The 19,870-nt window shown below is 41.9% G+C and overlaps 1 protein-coding gene across 1 annotated transcript in view; it reads left to right on the top strand.

Moving 5' to 3' along the window:
* DNAH10 (dynein axonemal heavy chain 10) overlaps positions 1-19,870 on the top strand; it is a gene marked incomplete at both ends in the record, with an annotated part of 51,066 nt that overhangs the window by 27,825 nt on the left and 3,371 nt on the right. The window contains 25 exons of the mRNA XM_082293407.1: positions 357-450; positions 1,519-1,686; positions 1,977-2,165; positions 2,792-2,963; positions 3,852-4,055; positions 4,800-4,880; positions 5,283-5,480; positions 6,096-6,257; positions 6,819-6,993; positions 7,837-8,018; positions 8,772-8,908; positions 9,772-9,989; positions 10,329-10,550; positions 11,145-11,292; positions 12,084-12,363; positions 12,705-12,934; positions 13,528-13,801; positions 14,446-14,550; positions 15,007-15,161; positions 15,898-16,052; positions 16,286-16,469; positions 17,045-17,245; positions 18,371-18,580; positions 18,950-19,045; positions 19,681-19,852. Of these exons, the coding sequence (XP_082149533.1) occupies positions 357-450; positions 1,519-1,686; positions 1,977-2,165; positions 2,792-2,963; positions 3,852-4,055; positions 4,800-4,880; positions 5,283-5,480; positions 6,096-6,257; positions 6,819-6,993; positions 7,837-8,018; positions 8,772-8,908; positions 9,772-9,989; positions 10,329-10,550; positions 11,145-11,292; positions 12,084-12,363; positions 12,705-12,934; positions 13,528-13,801; positions 14,446-14,550; positions 15,007-15,161; positions 15,898-16,052; positions 16,286-16,469; positions 17,045-17,245; positions 18,371-18,580; positions 18,950-19,045; positions 19,681-19,852 (4,412 nt within the window). The remainder of the gene's footprint in view (positions 1-356; positions 451-1,518; positions 1,687-1,976; positions 2,166-2,791; positions 2,964-3,851; positions 4,056-4,799; positions 4,881-5,282; positions 5,481-6,095; positions 6,258-6,818; positions 6,994-7,836; positions 8,019-8,771; positions 8,909-9,771; positions 9,990-10,328; positions 10,551-11,144; positions 11,293-12,083; positions 12,364-12,704; positions 12,935-13,527; positions 13,802-14,445; positions 14,551-15,006; positions 15,162-15,897; positions 16,053-16,285; positions 16,470-17,044; positions 17,246-18,370; positions 18,581-18,949; positions 19,046-19,680; positions 19,853-19,870) is intronic.

Here is a 19,870-nt window from a genome sequence, read left to right as displayed (position 1 = left end):
AGAAAAACTCATTAGTGGTCCCACACCTATTTTTTTGGGGTGAATCTGGGTGAAAATGAGGTCATTTGATACATGAAATCAGTCACATTTGGTCACTTTTCATTAAACCACAATGAGAAATAGAACATCCTAAACTGTGATCTTACTCTCCATACCAAACACTGATGCATTAGTCCTTCTTAAATGAGATATCAGAGGTAAAAATGCAAGCAAATTAGTTATTATGAAAAGAACCAAATCATAAAGGTAATAAAGTAAAAAGGTCAATCCAAAATTTGGTCCTTGTTATTGACCATATGGCCTTAGGAATTGTGTCAGCTCATTTGGTGCAGTCTGATATTTTGATGTTATTTCAGGTTTCACACAGTGACCCAGATGGTGAGAGTTTGGAGAAATGAGTGCCTGAGGGTTTTCCATGACAGGCTGATTAATGAAGCAGACAAAGAATTGGTGAGTAATTTCTTTTAATTTTTCAGTAGTCACTGACTATTATTATGGCAATTAACTTGCAACAGCAACACTACCAAGTGTTGGACTCTGGTCTTGCTGTCCGACTGCAGACTTGTCTAAGCAATATGTCTAAGCAAAATGTTGCTCATTAATTTAAAACACAGCCCATGGAAGACTCTTTTCTTGAAGCAATTTGGCTGTGGCAGACTAAGAAAGCAGATCTGCTGAAGCAATGGAAAGTATCACTTGGTTTGTCTATCCAGGAGAATTGATTGGCAGAAGTAAGGGTGACAAAGTGTGAGAGCAGTACAGGAGAAAACTCAGGAAATCACTTGGAGTCAGTATTTTCCTTCAGGAAAGATTGTACCAGAATGTGACTATACAGTCAAGTAGCAGAAAGGATAAAAGCCAAGTTCTTACACAGTGGATTCAGTTCTGGCTGTTACGCAAATTGGAAAATACTTCAAATTATATCTTAAAATACATAAGAGAACAATGCCAATTTAAAACCCTGAGATTTAGGAGAGAAATAGAGGTAAAGTCTACTCACCTATAAGCAACTTGCTTTGCTTTGGAAGTTGCTTAGATGATAAGAGGTAGGCCAGGAAGGCTTCAGATTTTTATGGTTAAAACTTTCTCCTCTAACATATAAAGATACATCTCCAGGTTAGTTTTCACAACGCAAAATATTAATGCAGACTTTGAAGCTTTGTGAGAAATCTTTCTGATGAGACATCTAGGAATGCTGAAAAGGAAAGTTTATTAATATACTGTTTACACCAATATATGAGAAGGTGTTTTTTTTTTTTTTAACAGGCTTATCCTTTTTTGCTTTGATGTTCTACAGTAGCTTGTCTTGAACCATTCTTGAACTGCCTATTAGATCATTTTAGATCATACATAGAACACAGAAGGGGGCAGTAATCTCTGGATCTTCTAGTGACTTAAGTATCACCTTGAAATAAATCAGTATTTGAGCAAGAATCGGCATTATCACCTTTCTAAGTATTACTGGATTCACAATCAAGTGCTTTTTTGTGTTGCCTGGCTCATTTCATATCCTTTAAGGTACAAGGCCATATAAAAACCTTGGTTGAAGAGCATTTCACAGATGACTTGGAGCATGTCATGAGGGATCCCATTCTTTTTGGAGATTTCAGAACAGCACTGAATGAAGCAGAACCTCGTATTTATGAAGATATCCAAGACTATGATGTAGCAAAAGCTCTCTTTCAGGTAGAGTGCATTGGCTGGGAACTGTGCCTGAGGAATGGGCAGGAGCCTGCCTCAGGCTGTAGGAAATCTGTTCTCTTCTGTGTGCACGCTGAACTTTATGTGCTTGGATGCCCATTTGGGGTTTGCAGTGATGAAAACTGAGGATCAGCTACAGAGTCAGCTGTGTTTTCCAATAGTTTATTTTCCCTGAGGAATGGGAAAGGAATAATGCTGCTGAATGGGCTATTTTATTAACATTATTAATTGTTTCACTGGTCTCCTAGTAACATTCTGTTCACCTTTCTCTGAAGGAGATTTTGGAAGACTACAATGAGTTTCATATTAAAATGCATCTGGTTCTTTTTGATGATGCTTTGGAGCATTTAATCCGTATCCATCGCATCATCCGGATGGACCGTGGGCACGCCCTGCTCATCGGAGTGGGAGGCTCAGGAAAGCAGTCCCTGACGAGACTGGCTGCACATACAGCTGGATGTGAGGTCAGTGACCCTGTGTCTTGGCTGGGAAAAGAGACAGGGAAAGTAATACTGTGATTGGGATTAAACTGGGGATGTGGGTAAATCAGTCAGTCAAGATCAGGGTTGCAGCTCTGCCCTGTGGAGAGAAATGCAGGGTGAGGTGATTGACAGGAGGCCCAAGATGACTGTGTGTGATCTGGGTAGGAAGCTGTCAGTGCCTGAATCTGGGTTTTGGCACTGGGGAAAGAAAACAAGGATGTGTTTGGCGATGAACAACTAATTGTCCTTAACTACTGCTGTTGGTACTTACATGTATTACAGCAGCCCTCCAGTGCTGCCCGAGGAGCCTTGTTGTGATTGATACTGTATTATTTCAGAGAGGAAATGTTCCTCTCAGAGGCACTTTACTTACAAAGGTTTGGAAGGAAAGAACAAAAAAAGAGGATGAACACAAACCAATTTTGAAAATGCAAGCCTGCAGGGTTGTACAAATGTAATTTTTAAAAAAGAATGTACTGCATAATTTTATTGATACTTAAACACTTACTGATGACTGGGGCCAAACCAACCCCTTTGGGTTGAAATTCAGAGTTACCATCATGTCTTGGGTCCACCTGTGTCTTCTCAGTGTATGTTTTCATCCTTAGGTATTTGAGATCATCTTGAGTCGAGGATATGGAGAAAATAATTTCCGAGATGATTTGAAAAATTTGTACCTGAAGCTGGGTATTGAGAACAAGTCAATGGTCTTCTTGTTTACAGATGGGCAGGTGGCAGAAGAGAGTTTCCTGGAACTCATCAACAACATGTTGACTTCAGGTGCCTTTGGCAGCCTCTCTGCTTGTGACTTATAATCTCAACAGAACTCTTGATGCAGCTATTACTGGTTCACCCTGTGTGCTCTGCTGCCTTCACACCTTTCAGTACTACCTGAAATGATCTTGGCCTTAATAATGGTTTTCTGGCATCATCTTAGAGTCAAATGTGTCTGGAGAGGTTATAGGGTTCATTCATGCTGGTGATAGCGCTCCAGGAGTCTCAGATTTCTTCCAAGACTGAGGGAAACTTCAGCTGCATTTGGCCACAGACCCACCTGTTGTCCAATTGGCTTTTGAATCCATTCACCTGAACTGCAGCAACTGTTCATATGTATATTTATTTATTTATGTCCTGAAATGTAGTTTGATGTCTTCTAGTGAATGAAGCAGCTGGAAAGGAGCAGCAGCTGGCACTGAGTGACCACTCTCTCTGTAGAAGTTCCTACACAGTCTGATATGAGAACAGATGTGTTAATTTTATCCCTTTCCTTAGTCTAGTTTTCCCCCTCCCTGGTCTGTCATTAGGTTACTTATGCAGTATTTGCCACAAGATTGAGAGAACAAAAATGTGAGCTGATGGTTCACAGACACTAATGAAGATTTTCTTTGCAGAGTTAGAAGTACTTATGTTCCTGTGACATTTTGTATATGTTGCTGAAGCCCAACCAAAACTGCATTAATTATTCCTCTAAATCCCAAATATGCCCTATTTTCTGTGAGGGCTATGGGGAGGAGGAGAAGATAGAGATGAATTGGTTCATTCAAAACTACTCAGAATCATTTTTGCAGAACTAGGTTTAAAATTGGTTTCTCATCTGCCCTATCCCCAGCCATATGGTTTCCTCTTACTGGTTGTTCTCACTAGCATTCTTCTGTCCTTATGTTACAGGAATGGTGCCAGCCCTTTTTGCAGATGATGAAAAAGACTCCATACTGAATCAGATTGGAGAAGAAGCTGCTAAAGCTGGCGTGGGCCCAGCTAAAGAGAGTATCTGGCAATATTTTGTAAGCAAATGTGCAAGCAACCTTCACATTGTCCTGGGAATGTCCCCGGTTGGGGAGGACCTGAGAACGTGGTGCAGAAATTTCCCAGGTATAACTTGTACACTTTTAGTCCTTTCTCCATGAAAAAAAGATTTACAGGCAAGAGAAAAATCTCCACTGGACACTGAGAGATGTCTGGCAGATAACACTAAGCAGAGCAGGTTTCATGAGAAGGGATTTGCAGTGCATGATTTTTTTCCAGTTAATTACCACATATCAGTGAACAATATTGATTAGCGTTTATCAGATCAGTTCATTTTCCAGCTGAACAGCTAAAAATCAATTGGTCATCCTCACTGAACTGGGAATACACAGCATTTGTCTGCAGCCTCTCCTCTGTAGTTTACAGCAGAAGGTGTGGTGTTAAATCATTATGAAATTAGGGTGGTGGTAAGAGAAACATTTTTGTATCCAAAACCAAAAACGGGCATGGTGAGGGGGACACCCACAGAGAGAAAAAACGCCTGAGCCTGGCAGGTGCTGCAGGAGCCCTGGAAAACAGAAGAGATTCGTGAAAGATGGGTACAGGTGGGAATGCTAAACCAGGCCCTGAAATATTTTATTGCAGCTTTGACTGTGTCCTGTAGAGCCTAAAGAATGGTACAGTGGGGTTAGCAGAACACTGGGGCAAAATGGAAGTATTGAATTTTGTGGTAAGTTCTAGTGCTTAGAAAGAGTCAAGACTAATTTGCAAATTCTTGATGCAAATAAAGTTAATTAGAGGACTGCCTGTCTGATTAGGGGTTTGTTTTACAAAGGAATTTTTCAGATAACGCTGTCCTTTTGTTTTAAGGTCTTGTCAACAACACTGGTATTGACTGGTTCTTGCCCTGGCCTGCCCAGGCCTTGTGTGCAGTTGCACAGTCCTTTCTGGGTATGTAACATGCCAGTATTTCAACCCATTAACCCTTGGCATAGCCTAAGAAAGAAATTCTTTACTTTGCAGTTATTGTACATTTCAGTTTCATTTCCCATTGTGCTTGTTACCTTGAATCTAAATGGGTAATGAAAAAACCCAGTCAAAAAACTACTGGATGGTAATTTCTTAATCGAATAGGCTTTTTAAATTGCTAAAATTCAAGTTCCCAGCTCTGCAGACAATGTGGGCTGCCTAGCAAGAGGTTTCCTTCTGGCTCTGCCCTGGTCTTGCTTTTTGCCCCAGGAAACAGACTTGTTTTGTGCCTGGCTTAGATGTGCATGAGGAAGATGGTAATTGGTGTACTCTGAAAAAAGTCACAAATCTTTGAAATTTTTTATTTCTTCTGCCCAATTTTAGGAAAAAACAAATGCATCCCACCAGAGAGCTCCAAGGCAGTGATTGACCACATTGTCATGGTGCATGAATCTGTAGGGGATTTCAGCAAGAAATTTCTGGAGAAACTGAGACGTAGAAATCACGTCACACCAAAAAATTACCTTGATTTTATCAATACTTATGCAAAATTGCTGGAGGAGAAAAATGAGTTCATTTTGGGTAAGGCTTTGTAGATGTTTTCTCCTTTTTAATGCATGATTTAAATATTTTAAAACCAAAAGGAGTTCTGGTGAGAATCCCACATATTACCCAGAATATGCAAAAATTGTTTTAGCAGTGCTATCTCAAATGCTGTGCTGGCACACAGCTGTGGGGGCTGTGTTTTGACATTGACCCAAAATCTTTGCCACATGTGAGTGTTCAGACTCTGTCAAACAGTGGGCTCTCCTCAAATCCTTTTGTGAATGAACATGAGCCAGAATCCCCAAACCAGACACTCCTCTGCTTGGGGAGCAGTCTGGTGAAATCTAATGCCAGCATGGCCTCTCAAGGTTTGACTTTCTTCCTCAAGCAGCAATTCTTATTCATACTTCAGTGGCACTGGAATATGTGAAGAGGATAAAATACAAACAGGGTAACATGGAAAAGAACTTGTGGCACAGGGCCACTGTGCCAGCTCAAGTGACACTAACATCATTTTGGTTGGGAGGCTTAGGGAAGGAAAATCCCTCAGTGCACCTCTAAGGATATTTTCTCTTTGTGAGATTGTCTGTTGTTATGTGGTTGAACACAATCAATGAATCACTGACATTTCTCCCCTTTTTTTCTACCTAGCACAATGTAAACGGCTGGATGGGGGCTTAGTTAAATTGAAGGAAGCTGCTGTACAGCTGGCTGAGCTGAACATTAAACTTGCTGAGCAAAAGATTGTGCTAACAGAAAAAACAGCTGCTATTGAGGCTTTGTTACGAGACATTAAAATAAACACAGAAATAGGTGAGTAATTTACAACTACTGAAGTGTCCCACAGGCTAAGCAGGGCTCACATCATCTGTGTTAAGTTGAGTTGGGAGACCCTTGAGGAGCTCCAGCTGCTTTTTGAGGTATCCCTCTTGTTCTGTGTGCTGCTCCCATGCCATGCCAGAAGGGCAGGTCCCCTGCCTTGCCCAGATTGCCATCTTTGCTCTACGTTTGGCCCACAGTACTTTACACAGCTCACTATTACGTTTGCCTGCCCTTGTCTTCCCTTTCCAAGGTGTAGGAAATGTGGGAAAGACAGTAGCCAGAAAGGCAACTTCTAATTCAGAAATTTAGTATTAGAGGAAAATGAGAGGGAAACATGGAGAAAAAGAGATTGTGCACACTGATGTGTGGAACACTAACTGTTCCTAGCCTGGTGATGTAACTGTAAGCAGAGGCAAGCTGGCAACACAAAGGTTCTGACTTGATGGTGATTTCTGATTTTCAGCAAAGAGTAAATCGCTATTAGCATATTAGTATATGTTCTGTATACAAACTTGAATGATCCATTCATGTTCCTGCCTTTACAATTACTAGCTGAGGAGAAGAAAAAAATGGGTGAAGAAAAAGCTATAGAGATACAGGAACAGAATAAGATTATTGCTGTGGAGAAGGCGGAGGCTGAGGCAGCATTGGATCAAATCAAGCCTATTATGGAAGCTGCCAAACGGGAGGTCGAGAAGCTCGACAAGGCTGAAGTTACTGAACTCAGGTGACTCATTTGTATGTACAGTAGCATAAAGTCCTGGAAATACACTGAGAACCCCTTGTTTGTTGCGTTTAAGCCTAAGCCTCATCTTCCTCACCTGCCTGTGAAGGTCAGGAAATCAGTTGTCTGGGTGCAGAGGTCACAACAGAATGCCCTGATTCCTAGCCCATGACTTTGCTTTAAGACAGTTCTTCCAGGCTTTTGTTTGCTGTTTTCCTCATCTTTCTCTGGCCTGTGTCTGATGCACCAGAACCTGCTCTGGTTTTTGCCTGAACGATGGCTGTCCAAACCTGTTCATTCCTCTTCTTTTTTCTTCTGTATAAGTAGGAACACCAACAGTTTTTCAGGGATACTTTCATAGCATGAAAATGTATTTCCCTGCTGAATTTATTCCTCCCTGTGTTTGGATAATACATCTTTTATTTGAGGATCAATATTAAGGCACATCCAGTCTTTATCTCTCCCTGAAATAGTTATCCCCAAAGTAGCAATGCCTCTCCCTTCCCTGCCACACGTGTTCAATTTCTTTTCTCTCATAGGTCTCTGGATTTTTCTCCAGCTGCCTCACTGCCCTAGGAAAGAATATCCTCAGTGTTTTAAGCTTTCCACAGTTGAAATCCTTTAGTATTTCATGGATCAAATTGTCTGAATACAAGAATTGGTTCTTAGCTTTTGAGTAGTTAATAATTTATTGTCTGACTTGGGTTATCTTTTTCACTGCTGGTGCTTGTCTTATGTAGAAGCTCCTGTGTTACAATGCCTCTCTTAACAGGAAGTGCCCATGTCTGGCATCATATGCTTTGTCTCCTTTTTTCTCTTCCACTGTCTTTCTCACCTGTTTTCCAGATCCTTTGCAACACCCCCAAAGCAGGTGCAGGTTGTCCTGGACTGTATTCTTATAATGAGAGGTTACAAAGAACAAAACTGGAAGAATGCCAAAGCAATGATGGCTGACACAAATTTCCTGCGACTTCTGTTGACGACAGACTTTAGGGAAATTCCGTGGAGCCATGTGAAAGCTATGCGAGGTGAGTTCCTGTTCTGGGTACTTGCAGTGAATGTAGGTTCTTGTTAATGGGATCAGCCATGTCAGGGACAATCCTTCCAGTGCAATCTGGGAGAGATTCACTCTGTGCCAAGGGACAGCTCTGTCCTCAGTGCTGCAGCTGTTGCACTGTTGGGGTGACTGGATTTTTCGGATTTCAAAGACCTTCTGCTGCGTGTTCCATCCAGTTTATTCCTTAGCTAGGGGTCTTACAGGCTCTGGTTTAAAGCAGGCAAGAAACAAACAGGATAGCTGAGTAGTCCTTCTGTCTGTTTTTAGCTGCTTAGTAGAATTATGGCCTCACCCATATGATGGCAATTAAAATGTGATGTTACAGAGTGGAAAGAAGATAAGCTGTTATCTAAGGTTTATGGGCCCTTGCACATGCTCTCAAAGGTGCAATCCAGAGTAGTCCCATTAGAAGGGGAATTTGGGTCTTGGAGAAAAATGGCATCTGACTGCTGCAGAGAAGACAAATTATGATCCTCAGACATGCTGAACAAGTCATGAATACACTCCCTTCATGGAGAAAGAACCTGAGAAATCACTAACAATATTGGGCTTGTGTTGTTACAGCCCAGTAGCTTCATCTTAGAGTCTCTTCAATATTCTGACAAATGTTTCCTATTGTGTGTCACAGCACTGGCTGATATTGCTGGTAGGAAAAGCTATTTCTTTGAGGGTTTTTGCACAGTTATTCAACTCACTTGCAATATTTTTATGTTTGCCAATTCAGCTCTCTTAAAGAATCTTAATACTACCTGGGCTGAAATGGAAGTTATCAGCAGAGCAGGACTGGGAATGTTAAAGTTTGCTGAAGCAGTTGTGACCTACTGCGATGTAGTTAAAACAGTCAAGCCAAAGGAAGAAAAGGTAAAATGTGTTGGAATCAAATTCAGAGAAGGTCAAAGCATGATCCTGATGGAAAAGATAATACTTGACCACTTCATGGACTGCCCACTTTTCTTATTTAAGTGCTTAAAAAGTGGTGATTAGGAGAGCTATTGCAGTAGCAGTGAGGCAGGTTCTCAGTCACAAATCACTGTATTTGTTGTGTTGGGATGTGGGTTGTCATCCTTGGCAGTGCTTCAGGGATGAGGGAAGAACATGTTCAGTTGGAATTTTGTAATCTAACATGCTTAGAAAAACACAGTTTAGAGCTTTTTACTAAAAACAAACTTAAAACCCCATGGCATGTGGACAGAGCTGAGGTCAGTAGTACACAAAATCCATGTTCCTTAAGCACAGACCTTGATTAGCTTTTTTTAGCATGACTGGAAAGTCAGCTATATTACCAAAGGAAAGCTAATGTCCAACAGATGACACTGGGAAACTTTTGTCAAGAAAAGGTTATTATATACAACTGACTACAGAGAAAGTATATTCACTAGATGATGTGTCTGACTATTTTTGGAGCCTTAATACTGTTGTTACTAAGCAGACAAACCTCCCCTTTTGTCAGGGCATAAGAGTCCTGTTGACCTCCAATGCTTTAATATTCCTTGTGGGTACAAAACTGGGAGATTTCTCTGCTTTGGAACTGCAGTGTCAGACCATGATGTGTGTTTGGGACGGGGAGAAGAGGGTGAGAGTGTCAAGTTGTTTTGGCTTGCACTGTTTATTACCAGGACACTTTGAAATACATGATGTAACCGAAAGAAATGTGAGAACTTAATACTTCTCTCCAAAATCCTTCTGTCCTCTGACACTTTTGTTTCCTTCAAAATGTACTTTAGGTGGCCAGGCTAGAACGGAACTACGAATTAAGTAAACGGGAGCTGGAAAGGATACAGGCAGAGTTGGCTGCCATTCAGGATGAGCTTAAAGTTTTGGGGGAAAAATATGAACTGGCAATAAAAGAAAACCAAAAGTTACAAGAAGAAGCAGAGATAATGCAGAGAAGATTAGAGGCTGCTGACAAGCTCATCGCTGGCTTGAAATCCGAGAATGAGAGGTAAGTCTAGATTCAAAGAGGATAATTTCTGACATCAGAGGTTCTTGTGTCAGGGATAAAATCTATCAGGTGGAGACATTTTTGAAAATGTTGCTTCCTATGGTTTTTGTTTCTGAGAAGAGCTATTTTCTGTTCTGAGCTAATATCCATCAGCTCTTGGAAAATAATTGAGATTAAAAGGAAAAAAAAAGATCAACTCAGTGTTTGTGGTCACCATAATAGTGAGAAAAAACTGATTCTAAATGTGGGAGTCTATCTCAACCTGTATCTAAAGTAGCAGGAAATTCTGCACATAAACCCCATCTTCCTGGTACAGATTGACCCATATAATTCTATCAGGTGGACAGAGGAATTCAAGGAATTAGAAATACGAAAGGTGAAGTTGCTCGGAGATTGTCTACTTGCTGCTGCCTTTCTGAGCTATGAAGGAGCCTTCAGCTGGGACTTCCGTCATGAAATGCTCTATCAAGTGTGGCAAGAAGATATTTTCTCACGAGAAATTCCTGTCAGCCATCCATTTAAGTTAGAGAGCCTCCTGACTAACGAGGTGGAGGTTAGCAGGTATGTCCAGTCAGGAAACCCAGGGACTACTGAATGTGACATTATAAAGTGGGAGTCTGGAGCTGAATCTGTAGCACTGAATTGGTGTTGTGGGTAGAGGTGCACAGCCATACCAGAGAGAGAGAATCTTACTTTCATGTCAAGAGGAGGAGCCAAATTATTTTCCTTCTGATTAACAGGGGCCATTTGCTGTAACAAACCGTTGTACTTAGCACTCCAGGGACATTCACTGAACTTAGACACGTGTAATACCATTTCTAGGAAATTTTAGGAATTCTCTATAAAATATGTTTCCATAACCCAACAGATGTCTTTTCTTTGACTTCAGTGAGTTATTAGACCCATGCCCAGGTAGCCTATATATCAACTACCACAGGATTGCTCACCTAAGGCAACAGTCAGTACTTTGAGTAGTGCAGTTACAATGAGTTAGTGAGCTGTGACACTGTCCCCATAATCACATACCCTGTGTGTGTGTCCTTGCATGTCTAATAGTGTGCTCAGTGAATTGCATCATTTTTCTGACAAATGAAATGAGCTGCTCTCCCATTGAGTTTTCATCCCAGGCTGGTCTTTGATACATTCTGTTCCCAGATGGGTTTCCCAAGGATTGCCCCCAGATGAGCTCTCTATCCAGAATGGCATCCTGACAACATATTCAAGCCGCTTCCCGCTCTGTATTGACCCACAGCAACAGGCTTTACATTGGATTAAGAAGAAAGAAGAAAAGAATAATCTGAGGGTAAAGATAGAAGATTGCTTTACCTCGTTACTGGTTGTTTTCAAAGCTGCATAAATATCTGTCACCTTGAAAGGGGAACCAGTTATAGATCACAAAATCATTGAATGGTTTGGATAGGGAAGGACCTTCTAGTCCTACCCCCTGCCGTGGGCAGGGACACCTTCCACTATCCCAGGTTGCTCCAAGCCCCGTCCAGTCTGGCCTCGGACACTGCCAGGGATGGGGCAGCCACAGCTGCTCTGGGCAACCTGTGCCCACCCTCACAGGGAAGGATTCCTTCCTAATATCTAATTTAACCCTGTCCTCTTTCAGTTGAAGCCATTCCCACTTGTCCTATTGCTAAATGTTTTTGTAAGAAGTCCCTCTCCAGCTCTCTTGGAGCCCCTTTAGGCTTTGGAAAGTGCTATAAAGTCTCCCTGGAGCCTTCTCTTCTCCAGGATGAACAACCCCAGCTCTCTCAGCCTGTCTGCACATGCAGAAAGAGTCTAACCAAAAAGCTGGTATAGATTGTGATTTATTTCAGCTCCAGGATGAAACTTCCATGTAGGACAATAAACACAGTTAGATGCACAGTTAGAACTTTAAAGGGTAATTTCCAAATGGAAATTATTCTCAGCTAATCAGAAAAAAGCACCTTTACTGTTTTGTACGAGTGCAGTTTATATCATCTGTGAAAGACAAAAAGCAGCAAAGAGCAAACTTCGTTAGTGTTGGCAGCTATTGCAAAATAATAATGTCCAGCAAATTGAATATCAATTCTCCTTTCATGTTTTTCCATTGTTCTCTTGCAGATGGCTTCCTTTAATGACCCAGATTTCCTGAAACAATTAGAACTGGCCATAAAGTATGGAACCCCTTTCCTGTTGCACAGTGTTGATGAATACATCGACCCTGTGATAGACAATGTCTTAGAGAAGAATGTCAAAGTTGCACAGGGGCGAGCATTCATTGTCCTGGGGGACAAAGAAGTTGACTATGACAGTAATTTTAGATTGTACCTGAACACCAAATTAGCAAACCCAAAGTATTCCCCCTCAGTGTTTGGCAGAGCTATTGTTATCAATTACACAGGTAAGCTCAAGTGTGTACTTAATAACAAAGTAGGGATTATGCTGTTGTGCAAATTTAGGGCCTGGGTCATTGTCTGAAACCTTGGTGAAACTAAAAAATTCATACACTCCCTTATACTTAGGATTTAATAGAAAATCCTTCTCAGTTCTCTCTTCTAATCTGCAACTGAGCTAAATATCTCTTCCTGCACTGGTCAGGAAGGAAATAAGATACAGAATCATTAACTAAGTCACTCTGTTGCATTGCTGTAGTTTTATGAGAGGCTTGAGATTAAATAAGTTGTATAAAAACTGTCCTGTGCTTACAAAACTCTGTGCTGTGTCCATGTGTTGTCCCTGTAGTTACACTCAAGGGCTTGGAGGATCAGCTGCTCAGTGTCATCACGGGTTTTGAAAGGAGGGAATTGGAGGAACAGAGAGAACGTCTCATCCAGGAGACAAGTGAAAACAAAAACCTGCTAAAAGATCTGGAAGACACTCTCCTTCATGGACTGTCAACTTCCACAGGAAATATGTTGGACAATGTGGAATTGGTAGAAACCTTGGAAGAGACAAAATTCAAAGCTACTGAGGTACCAGCTTGGGCTTTTTGGAAGGGTATCTATGAACAGAATGTAGTCTTTTCATTGTGATTATCTTTCAACCCTGAAGCTTGCAAATAGTTTGAAAGGAAATGGAGAGTTTTCTCATGAATGTGTTGCATCTTTGAGTATTGGGCACTATTTTATTGATCAGAGAACCAAATCCTAACTTCAGGGAAGTCCTTAACAGGACCACAGTAATGTTTGTTTATGGTTCTAAAGCAAAAGAATCCATCCTTGGAGTTTTCAGGCCATAGCTGGGTAAATCCACACTGGACCCGATCCAGTGGTGGTCATAATCAAGCTTTGGGCAGAAGGTTGAACTAAAGATCCCCAGAGGGCCTTTCCCACATTATTTCTGTGATTTTGTGTAAATCTTTGCCTTTACTTTTCATAGATATACAGGGTGGGATTAATTTTATCTAACTTTTAATTTTATAATGCAACTTTTATGTTACCTGCCCAGATTCCCTCTACAGTCACACAGAGAGGCAGGCACTGAACAGCTCTGGTATTTGTGGTGTAATAGATCCCCTTTGGATCAGCACAGTAATTCCAGGTGTATAAAATTCCTGTCTGCACAGGTGATTGAGAAACTGAAGCTGGCTGAGACAACAGCAGCGGATATCGACCTTCTCCGAGATGGCTACAGACCAGCTGCCAAGAGAGGGGCCATTCTCTTCTCTGTGTTGGCTGAAATGGCACTTGTCAACATCATGTACCAGTTCTCACTGGTCTCCTTCTTAGAGGTTTTTGGATTCTCTCTTCGGAAATCCATGCCCAGTCCTATTCTTCCAAAGAGGTTAAAAAACATCATGGATACACTGACTATGAACACCTACAACTATGGCTGCACAGGTTAGTGCCACTTAGCCAGGGGCTGAGACTGCGTTGTGCAAATAAAGGTGAAGCCCTGACTTCAGCTGCTTCATGTTAGAGGCAAGTTACCAAGCAGGGAATTCAGTGATGTTCAGGTCTCAGCACCACTCCTGGTTCACACTTTACTCCCTGCTATTTCTGTCAGAAGGAACTACACACGTTACCCACGTAACTCTTGCAAAAATGTTTTTCTTATCACAGTTACGAATGGTAAAGGCAGCCATGGAGCTCACAGGGGCTGTATTGACTCAAGCCTGATTCAAAGCCCCGGCTTTGATCCCCCTGATCATAGAATCATAGCATTGTTCAGGCTGGAGAAGACCTATGAGATTATCAATTCTGTCAACCAAATGGTCTTTGTGGGGTGACCAGATCATAGAATAACAGAATGGTTTAGATTGGAAGGGATCTTAGGAATCATCTTGTTCCAATCCCCTGCCATGGGCAGGGATGCCATGCACTAGGTTAAGTTGCTGAGGGCCCCACCTAAAATGGCCTTGAGCACTTGCAGGGGTGGAGTATCCCATCAGCCCCACAACAGACAGAGGATGTGGATTGAAAGATTGCTCCAGTTCCACAAGCTTTAGCAGCTGATTTTTGAAAATGTTGTCCTTCTAACATAGGCTTGTTTGAGAAGCACAAGTTACTATACTCCTTTAATATGACTGTCAAGATAGAACAAGCTGAAGGCCGAGTTCCACAAGAAGAATTTGAGTTCTTTTTGAAAGGTAAATTGAATATTTATATGTAAGTATGTAGCTCGATGTAGCAATAACTAAAAGATCTTTTGAAGACAGATCTTTGACTAGATATGATTTACTAGAGCACCTTGAGAAGGGGAGCTCTCCCACTGAGGAGAGCTGCACTGTGTTGGGTTACACAAACTGGGGATCCTGCTATTTCTGTTTCACAGTAACTAATTGTTAGGATGTTACCTGAGAAAGTAATCTGTAGTTATTTTCTGACTGTGTATACCTAATTTTAGAAATGTTTGCAAAGATAAAATTCTGGCTTTTGCGAGCACTTGTAAAATGCCATTTTTCCTCCAGCAGACCTGTCTAATCTTACAGTGATTCCAGGAACAAATTTTTTCTTGGTTCCTCTGTGCAGAGGGACTGTATATGTGGTCATGTATTGGAGAATTTCTGACATGGACACTGGCTCTGGTTTCTGTATGTGCCTAGGCAATATTTCCCTGGAGAAGAGTGCCCGAAAGAAACCGTACGCTTGGCTTCCAGATCAAGGCTGGGAAGACCTAATTCGCTTGTCTGAACTATTTCCTGAGAAATTTGAATCTCTTCCAGATGATGTGGAAGAAAATCCAGATGTATGGAAGAATGTACGTGCTTCTTTGCAATGCTGTTTTCTCTCCTAGTTTTTCTTCTGGTATTAAATGTTCAAGTGTGATGCAACATGTCACAGTACTCCATGGAGGGATGTCACTGTGGGCTTCTTCCCTCAAGCCCTTTCTTTGCTTCTTGACCTCAGTTAGTGATTGGCTTATTTGCAGGAGAATTAAGGATTATATTCTTTAAAAAACAAACCAAAAAAACCTTCCCTGGTATACTGTAGAATTCTTATTTGTCAGTTAAATGCCTTGGAGGAGTTATTTGCCCTGTTGAAGTCAGTGGAATTTTTTCTGTTTGACAGTCAACATTTCACTGGTATTTTTGTGCTGCTAAATTGTACTTTGATCTGCTTGTGGTAGTGAATTCTATAGGCTATTGACAAACACAGATTTCCTTTGTTCCTCCTTCAGCTTCATTCCATGTCTTCTTGCTTTATAAGAAGTCTTCCCATAAGCAATCTGTTAATACCTTTTTGCTTGGGGATGCTATTTTCTGTATCTTAAGAGAATTAGTTGACAAAGAGCAAAAGTACAAATGTGTTTCTAGAGTTGAATATACTGAAAAAGTTGGATTTTTTACATTGACCTGAACTTTTAATATTTACTTGCAGCTGATTGACTTTTTGTTGTGTCTCTTGGCCCCTCATTCATCAAATTGATTTTCCTAGTAATTTCCCTGACAGAGCCATTGGATTCATTTGCATTGTGTGCTGTCTTTTCGTGCCAGTGGTATGACACAGATGCTCTGGAGCAGATGCCATTACCAATGCACTATGAGGGCAATGTCTCAGACTTCCAGAAGCTCCTCCTGTTGCGCTGTTTCCGGGTGGACCGGATGTACCGGGCAGTGACCGACTACGTGACTGTGACGATGGGTGAGACGTAAGTGACTCTCCTCTCTCAGATCCCAGCCACAGCACTCACACAGAGCTGGAGCTGTAATCAACTGTGTCAATGGTTCTGTAATTTGCCTGAAGAGCAGAGCAGGGGTCGTGTCTGAATGCTTTCCATGTACAGCCTGTGGTGAGCTTTGCCCTTCGTGTACAAGGCTCTGTTCACATGTGGCAGCTGCTCTGTGCACATCAGACAAATTATTGGGCTTTTCCCTCTGCCAGGTATGTGCAGCCCCCCGTGATCAGCTTTGACGACATCCTGCAGCAGAGCACCCCTTTCTCACCTGTGGTTTTTATCCTAAGTCCTGGCTCTGATCCTGTCAGTGACCTCATGAAACTGGCTGAGAGGACAGAGTTTAAAGCAGATAGACTCAAATTCCTGGCCATGGGACAAGGCCAAGAAGAGGTAACTTGGATGGGAGGGTGGGGATGTGCTGTGTGCAGTGTGTGTGAATTGCAAGCCATGCTCCTAATGCCCTGGGAGTGATCAAATTTCCTTTCCATAGGTCTGCTCCATGTTAAAAGGAGTTACCTCATGGTTCTGACATAGATTTGTCAGTCTGGGGATAGCATTTTACTGAACATGAAAGGGGCCATTTGGCTGACTGGCTGCGGTTCTGGTTTGGGCAAGGGTAGATTCAGAATCAGATTTCTGGCTGTTAAAAAGTAGTTGATATGAGAAGATGTTACTGTGGACGTGAGGTGGTTGGAAGTTACAGTGTTTGCTACTGAAAAGTTCTCCTGCTGTTTTTCCTGCCTTTCCTTTGACTTTCCTTTTTGCTCTGGACACTGTGGCAGGATGTCCAAAAGTTAACAGCTGACTGAATTTACCATGATTTTAGTCTGTGGGAGAACTCCTATCAGACTCATTTAGACCACCACTTTCCTAGCAGGAAAACTCACTGCACGAGCCCATCAGAGGCAGTTTGTTCTCAGGGTAAAGGGAGAGTTACTCACACATGGTTCTCCCCTTCTCCTCAGATTGCTTTGCAGATGCTGGAGAAAGCAGTGGTTCATGGACAGTGGCTCATGTTGCAGAACTGTCACCTTTTGGTGAAGTGGCTCATCCATCTGGAAAAGGCCCTGGAGAAAATTACAGAGCCTCACCCAGACTTTCGCCTCTGGCTGACCACTGACCCAACTAAGGGCTTCCCAGTTGGAATCCTACAGAAGTCCTTAAAGGTGGGGAAAGCCCAGCCAGAGGGCATGGCCTGGCACTGGTACTCAGCAGAACAGGCTGGCTCTGGGAGGAGCCTGACCTGAGTGCAGCACACTGACCCAGGCTTACGAACTTGCTTTTTGTATTTATGAAGCCAAATCCTTGTCTCATCATCCTGTTTATCTTACTGGGATGTTTCCTTTGGGTGAAAACTGTTCAGCAGTTTCAACAGCAATAGCTGTTCAGTTATTTCAATGCAGAGGTTTATGAGTAAACCTGGAAATATGACAAATGGTCTTTAGATTTAAACGCTGCCACGAGTGAGGAGTATCTGGAGACAGAAATAGCCCTGTCAGCCCTGATGCTGCAGTGCAGAATCAAGGCCTGTGTCAGCCTGGCAGTGCCAGTGGAGCAGACATTGGAATAGGATAATGGTTTCCAGCTGCTACTTCAGGCTGCAGTGTTTAACGCTAAAAGCTGAGCTGATTATTTTGAAGGCACAAGCCATGATTCTGCCCTAATGTTCTTTTCTGTGGCTGCTTGACCGCTGTTGTGGTGGCCTGTCCTGTAAACATCGTTATTTCATTTCACAGCTGGGAAAGCAGCAGCTCAGTGGCAGTGGCAGCTCTGGGCTGCTCTCCCACTCATCCTACAGTGGGAAGGGAGCTGGAGCAGATCTTTAAGGCTGCAGATCTGCGCTTTGTGGGTCTTGCCAGGAGCAGTGAGAACTGAGGTTTTAGAGCCCTTTGAAAAAGCTGCCAGGAAGAAGCTCTGGCAGTTTGATCAGCAGTAAAGCCACATTGTTAAACCATCTTATTGTAGGGATATAAGACACACTAAAATGTGTAAAGTACTGGTATTTCAGTAAATTAGATCGTCAAGTATGAGAAATATTAATGTCTTGCCAATAACATGATTAATTCTAAAATAATATCAAGTTCTCTTTGCATATGTGTGCTTACCTTGATAAACTTGAAAAGGTCTGTTTCATGTCTTTACTTTAGAAAAAACCCCATATTTGATAGGCATTTGGAAAACTACTTAAAATGTCAATCTTGCATTGTATAGCTTACTTTACTGTGATATATTTATAACTTATTTTCCTCAAGTTATCCAGTAATTGATGGCTTCCCTAATTATTTTGATAGGTTGTTACAGAACCACCTAATGGTCTGAAACTGAATATGAGAGCCACCTACTTCAAAATTCCCCAGGAAGCCTTAGAGCAGTGCCCACATCCTGCCTTTAAATCCTTAGTCTACGTCTTGGCATTTTTCCATGCTGTGGTTCAGGAGAGAAGGAAGTTTGGGAAGGTTGGCTGGAATGTACCATACGATTTTAATGAATCTGATTTCCAGGTAAGAAAACAATTGTAATGACTCTTATATTCTTGAGTAGCTCAATTACTTTTGAAAACACAGAATTTATCCAGCTTTAAACTTTCTCACAGTTAGATTTTGCTTAGTATGTTTTTCTGCTTCTGTGGAGTCATGTAGACTCCTGATCTTCTATAATGTCAATTTGGGATGCTAAAAATTAGATTCCTAATCCTTCATGTTTATATTGCCTCTCTCATGGGTTTCTTTTATTTAGAGGATTTATACTTTTTAATTATTTCAGAAAGAAGTAATTGTCAGTTTTCAAACAAGAACTAGATTAAATAAAACCTATGAATATGTATATCTGATTTATGAATCTTATCTCACGTGTTCCAACAAATTCATTAGGTGTGCATGGAAATCCTTAACACATACTTGACAAAAGCTTTTGAACAAAAGGATGATCAAATTCCTTGGAGCAGTCTCAAATATCTTATTGGGGAGGTGAGTGCTACAATGCCACAAAAATTCAGATAAATGAAGTTTCCTTTTTGCATGGGCTGCATCAAGTAAAGCTGGGAATCATGCCTGGGCAGGTTTGAAACTCCAGTGTAGCCCTGAGCAAGGGCTTAATCTCAGGGAATTAGGGCCACTGTGCAAACTGCACAACAGGGAGTGCCGGTGCTTAATTAATTCTGAGAGAGTCCCTGGGACCACGTGCTGGATGCTGTTGGCACGTGGAGTATCACTGGAGCTACACAAATGTGTGTTCTCAGAGCTGGTGCAGCTGCACTGCACTGGCAGCTGCTGCAGCATGAAATCCTGCAGGAAACTTACTTTGCAGCACTTGATCCCAGCTGGGCAGGAGCTGGTACCTCAGGAAGGTACCCTTGAACGCAAATCATCCAGACAGGTGATGAGGAGTGCCCAGAGCAGCTCTCTCCAGACCAAGGTCAAATATTTCCTGCCTGTCCCCTTGAGAGGGGGCTGGAGATGTCCTTGGGATCCATAAGGGAGACAGTGTTACACCACAGCCACTGCAAAAGCAAAGAGCATTTTTGACCTTTCAGTGATTTTTTTGAAACTGTATTTTCTGCTCCAAAAGCCAGTGCTGTAACACTGATGTCACTGATTTCTAGGTCATGTATGGTGGGCGTGCAATCGACAGCTTCGACCGGCGCATCCTGACCGTCTACATGGATGAGTACCTCGGGGATTTCCTATTTGACACATTCCAAGTGTTCCATTTTTATAAAAGCAACACAATTGATTATAAAATTCCAGCAGGGAAGGGAAAAGATGACTTTGTTGGTAAGAAATGCTTTTCCT

The sequence above is a fragment of the Coloeus monedula genome (assembly GCF_965178545.1).
Source record: "Coloeus monedula genome assembly, chromosome: 18".
Taxonomy (NCBI): domain Eukaryota; kingdom Metazoa; phylum Chordata; class Aves; order Passeriformes; family Corvidae; genus Coloeus; species Coloeus monedula.
Note: the sequence above shows the minus strand (reverse complement) of the source record. Positions and strands in the feature narration are given on the sequence as shown.